This window comes from Triticum aestivum, chromosome 1A (genome assembly GCF_018294505.1).
Source record: "Triticum aestivum cultivar Chinese Spring chromosome 1A, IWGSC CS RefSeq v2.1, whole genome shotgun sequence".
Classification (NCBI taxonomy): domain Eukaryota; kingdom Viridiplantae; phylum Streptophyta; class Magnoliopsida; order Poales; family Poaceae; genus Triticum; species Triticum aestivum.
Genome location: NC_057794.1, coordinates 27,950,892 through 27,955,517, shown reverse-complemented (window position 1 = coordinate 27,955,517; position 4,626 = coordinate 27,950,892). Strand labels below are relative to the sequence as shown.

The 4,626-nt window shown below is 45.3% G+C and overlaps 1 protein-coding gene across 1 annotated transcript; it reads right to left on the bottom strand.

The window, feature by feature from the left end:
- Positions 1-2,039: 2,039 nt before the first annotated feature.
- On the bottom strand, positions 2,040-3,919 carry LOC123079518 (putative F-box/FBD/LRR-repeat protein At5g56810). The gene is made up of 3 exons (XM_044502324.1): positions 2,927-3,919; positions 2,703-2,837; positions 2,040-2,587 (listed from the first exon to the last, which is right to left on the bottom strand). The coding sequence occupies exons 1-3, from the start codon at positions 3,836-3,838 to the stop codon at positions 2,180-2,182; spliced, it is 1,455 nt and encodes a 484-aa protein (XP_044358259.1). The 5' UTR covers positions 3,839-3,919; the 3' UTR covers positions 2,040-2,179.
- Positions 3,920-4,626: the final 707 nt, after the last annotated feature.

The window sequence follows — 4,626 nt, the reverse complement described above, 5'->3', positions numbered from 1 at the left end:
GCAACAACCAGGTTACGTAGCAGCAGGGCAGCCAACGCGTGCGGTGGTCGTGATTTAGGCGGGCCGGCGGATTAGGTGTCGTGGTGATGTTGCCTGCATGTTATGCATAGGCTGGAACGGCCAGCCGGCACGCTCTATGTGTGTGATGCTGTCGACGGCTTCTAGCCAGCCAATCTTTGGTGGGTTTTGCTCATGAGCATGACCGTGATGATGCCAGTGCTTTTCTCCTACATTGGTTTCTGTTTCTGATGCATTTTTTTGCAGCTTTGATGATTGGTTTTCATACACTTACATAACTTGTAGTTGGTGCCTTCGTAATTCAAAGGGAAGCTAATGTAGTGTTTGGTTCATGCACATGCCAGAAGGCTTCACTATGGCTATAGATTTTTTTTTGAAAGACTGAATTTAGTGTTCAAGGCAAACGCAATACTATATATGGCTACGATACGTATCTCTCGAAATAGGCTTTTATCCTACTTTATAAATAAAGTAACCAGCTATTATATGTATACGTACGAAACATCAAGTAAACAAACTTCACTTATACATGTCACTAATTTTTCAGATACTAACTACTGAATTTCCCCTCTGATGTTATTGCACCCAATTTTTTTGTAGTATGTAAAATTTGTCACAACTTGCCGCTTAAGCACTTCTACCCATGGAGAATTGAGGATAAACAACATGTATGTGAACTCAAATTTATGTGTAAGCTTCAAGTCCGCGAAGACAAGGAGGCAAACATCCACACTTGAGATCTTTTATCGCTACCACATCTGCACAACGAGATTCAATCTTGTGTTCTACACATTGGGTTCATTTTGTAAAAGGGTTCAAGGATTTTTTTTTCTCCCGTTGCAACGCACGGGCATTTGTGCTAGTAAAGATTATATATTGTATATATATGATATATGTGCAGACACTGAAGATCGGTGGTGGGTAGCAAGGAGAACATTATGGGGATCACGGTGTTGTACCGGAGCCGAGACATCAAGAAGTGGGTTAAGGCGCACCACTCGTTGCACGCGGGACGGGCTCACAGGGATATGTGAGTGCCCCGATTTCTACCCCTGGCGGTGGCCGAAGGCAGCCGTCGCCCCAGAGCGGCGTGGACATCTTGCATGACCGTGTTGTGGCCGAGGAGGTCAAGTACGTGGGTCGGTGGTGTATTCACAACAAGCTTGTGTAGGCTAAATAGAAGATCAATAAGTGACCGCGTAATCGCTGTAGGCTGGCATAGTGGTCGAGATGCGTCTAATAGCCTTGACAAGCTTGTGGTTGATTTGTCGATTTAAGTACACAGAGAGAAAGACCCATACTCTCATGCCATGTGAATGTAGGCACTGGTCACTGAACATCGCTAAGAAATATTGTCTCTGCATGTACTTCCCATAATAATCACGCAATTTCTAATAATAATACATGATTTGTTAGTGAATGCACATATACTGTAACCACTAGAACAACTCGATCAATTGTTCAATAGGGACTATGTTCAAAAAAAATTGTTCAATAGGGACCAAGGGTGTAAGAGAAATATAGAATTAATAGTACTAGGTTGAGCTTTCGCGAGCATTTTTCTTACTGTAAGTACGGTGGGCCTGAGACCAGGCTGAAGTGCTGAACATTAATGACAAACGGTTACAAGGCGCAAAAATATATAAGTGATAAGATGAGAGAAAAAGAGGTGAAAAAGAGTTCAAGTTTAATCAAAGGTATCGCACCAGGCTGCTACCAAGGTAGCCTTAATTATAGCAGATGAGCAACGAAAAGCACCATTAGTCGTTTGAGAACAACATCAATTTTTTCCACTTGTTCTTCGGGCGTCCTTGGCGCAGCTTTGAGAACAACATCGAGTTTCTCATTCGTGGAGTTGAAGACGAGGGAGTTTATTGTTTTTCAGATGTTACAGCATAATATTTAACTCACCAGTATTAGAAACTCATATATACTTCTGTGTGAAAAATAAAGGATAATTCAGTCTTCATTTTTTTTGGCGAACAAGGATGGATAATTCAGACTTCAACAAAAGTATGACACGTTGATTGGAACTAGCCTCTTTTTTTACACAAGTACACTGCTGACGAACACTACAATAAACGTGGTTGCATCCATACTCTTCTTTTGAGAACACAAACCATCCATATTTATTTTTTTCAATTTTACTGTTCGCAAGGATCTAGAAAACGAAACGCCAAGTCCAATCTACCCCATTGGCAAAGTTAAAACGACTGTCGAAGGGGTCAGCAATTGGTAAGTCACTTGTATCCACGTAGGTCCCCAAGTGAGAATAACCAGTGCTGAATTTCAACTGAACGTCTTGAGAAGCTCTATTTTCGACCTCTAGCAGCGTGACTTGATTACTCATCCATTTCCTATCGTTGCCAATCTCATTAGACACTCCAAATTTGATTTCTTTTACGACTTTCGCATTTGAAACAAAGAACTTGGCAAAGCCAATATCTTCCTCGTCGCCTATGTAATTATTCAACACCAGTACTTTGAGGTGGCTCTCAAGGCATTTGATTGGATTCAGGGGTTCATACTGATGCATGTCGATCATCTCTACCTTTAAGGTGTCGTCCCACTGCGAAAGGGTACAACAGATATATGTTAAAGTAGTTGCTAACTAGTTGACTTAGAATACAATGAGAATTAAGTATTCATTTATATCATTTAAAGCGAACAAAATGGTCACTTACAATGACATGGAGCTTTTCCAAGCAGGGGAAGCACTGGAGGATATTGAGAACCGCATTCAAATCTGGGCCAGCAAACTTGAGAGCCAAAATATTCACAGTGCATATCGAATGGCTCAAGCTGGGTGGGATCGTTCCCTACAGAAAACAATGCATGGACATTAGAAACAATTCTGCATCGTCTAGGATTTGTTCAATGCAAGAGACAATAAGGGTGGTGCCGCTACCTGCAAGATTAGGTTTGCAATCTCGATTTTGGAAACGTGGGGTGACAAAGGCCCCAATATCTTCAGTTTAGGCGCCTTATGTACTCGAATAGTCTCACCATCTAAGGCTGGACAAAGTAGCCTTTCAAGGTGAGGGACGTCCTCGATAACCAATCCTTGTCTCCCCAAATGAGTAGGGATGAACCAGATGATCCTCAGAGTTGGAGAGCTAACACGAAGGCAGTCGACGTCACGAATATCCTGCAGAAATAGGGTCTCCAAAACATGGCAGGCAGAGAGCAGCACATGCAAGGCTTCCTCCGACATGCTAAGACTCCACAGAGTGAGGTCCCGGAGGAGGGGAAAATTCAGACAAGGTGCAATCTCACTTGGGAATCTGCACATGCCGATTCCGGCCACAACGAGAGTTGGTGCCAAGCGGAGCACCGACGATGGCAGCGGGTACCGGTTCCTGGACACATCTGCTTTACCCAACAGCCGGAAGCTGATATCAAGCTCCTCGATGTTGTCGAGGCACCGGGAGTGGAACCAGCTCTCGATCCGGGCGTCGTCCTTGGCGTGCCCTTTTCTTGATTTGCGGAGGCAGATGTTTTCGAACGTGAATCGGCGGGCCGGGCCAAGGTGGTCGCGGAGGATGCCGGAGACGACGGATATGCGCTTATATTTGTTGGAGCAGATGTCGGTGCCGTCGAGGTCGAGAGGCATGGAGCGCCAGAGCGGACGCCATCCCCGGGCGACGGCCTGCGTGCGAACGCCGTCCTTGATGGGGAGGAGGGAGATGATGGCCTCAAGGATGTCATCGGGAAGGCTGCTGATGAGATCGCCCTGGGTGGGCTTCGGGATATCGCGTGCCCTTTTCCGTGCCCTGCGTCCGGCGGTCCCATCAGACCTACACCTCTTGGCTGCCCTCATCTTCTTGGCCGTGGGAGCTGCCTCGGCTTCCTTCTTATTGGTTGCCTAATTCTTCACGTCCGGCGGCTGGACAGATGAAGAATACGGGAGGGCCGGGGTGTCAAATTTGTGATGATTTTATAAAGCTATATATTTCACTTCCAACGCTACCATGGCTAACGTGAGTGTACGCCTCCCAAACGTACTCTGTCGCCGAATCCTACTAGTAACTAGTATTCGATCATAGCATATGGTCACGGATCGTGGATTTACGGATTCACTATTTTGTTTTAATTATACAGTATACTATTTAGTACCAGATCAGCCAAGCTTTTTTGAGGGTTAGGATCAGCCTAACTAGGATCATGGATTCACGGTACACATGTGCTATACGTGACGTAAAAGTCCAATGTCTACAAGATATGATTTCCTATCTCCTACTCACTACTGAAATTTCCATTTTTGCCAAGCGCCAAAGACATTCGAGAAAGCGCACTCGTCAGACACCGACTCGGCTTGATGTCTCCTGGCAAAATTAATTTGCCGAGGTTCTTTTCCACAGGCACTCGGCAAACATATATAAACAGCTTTGTCGAGTGCCGTGTAGAGTGAACTCGGCAAACACGACACGTTAATGGCGGTGCCAAGCGAAGAAACATCTGCTGAGTTGCTCGGCGCCTGAACAGGGCAACACCATGATGAATGAGGACATGCCATGTGGAAAAACATTTGTCGCGCTCCCTCAAAGCAAGCACTTGGCAAACACGACATGTTAATGGCGGTGGCAAGCGCATCAACATTTGTTGAGT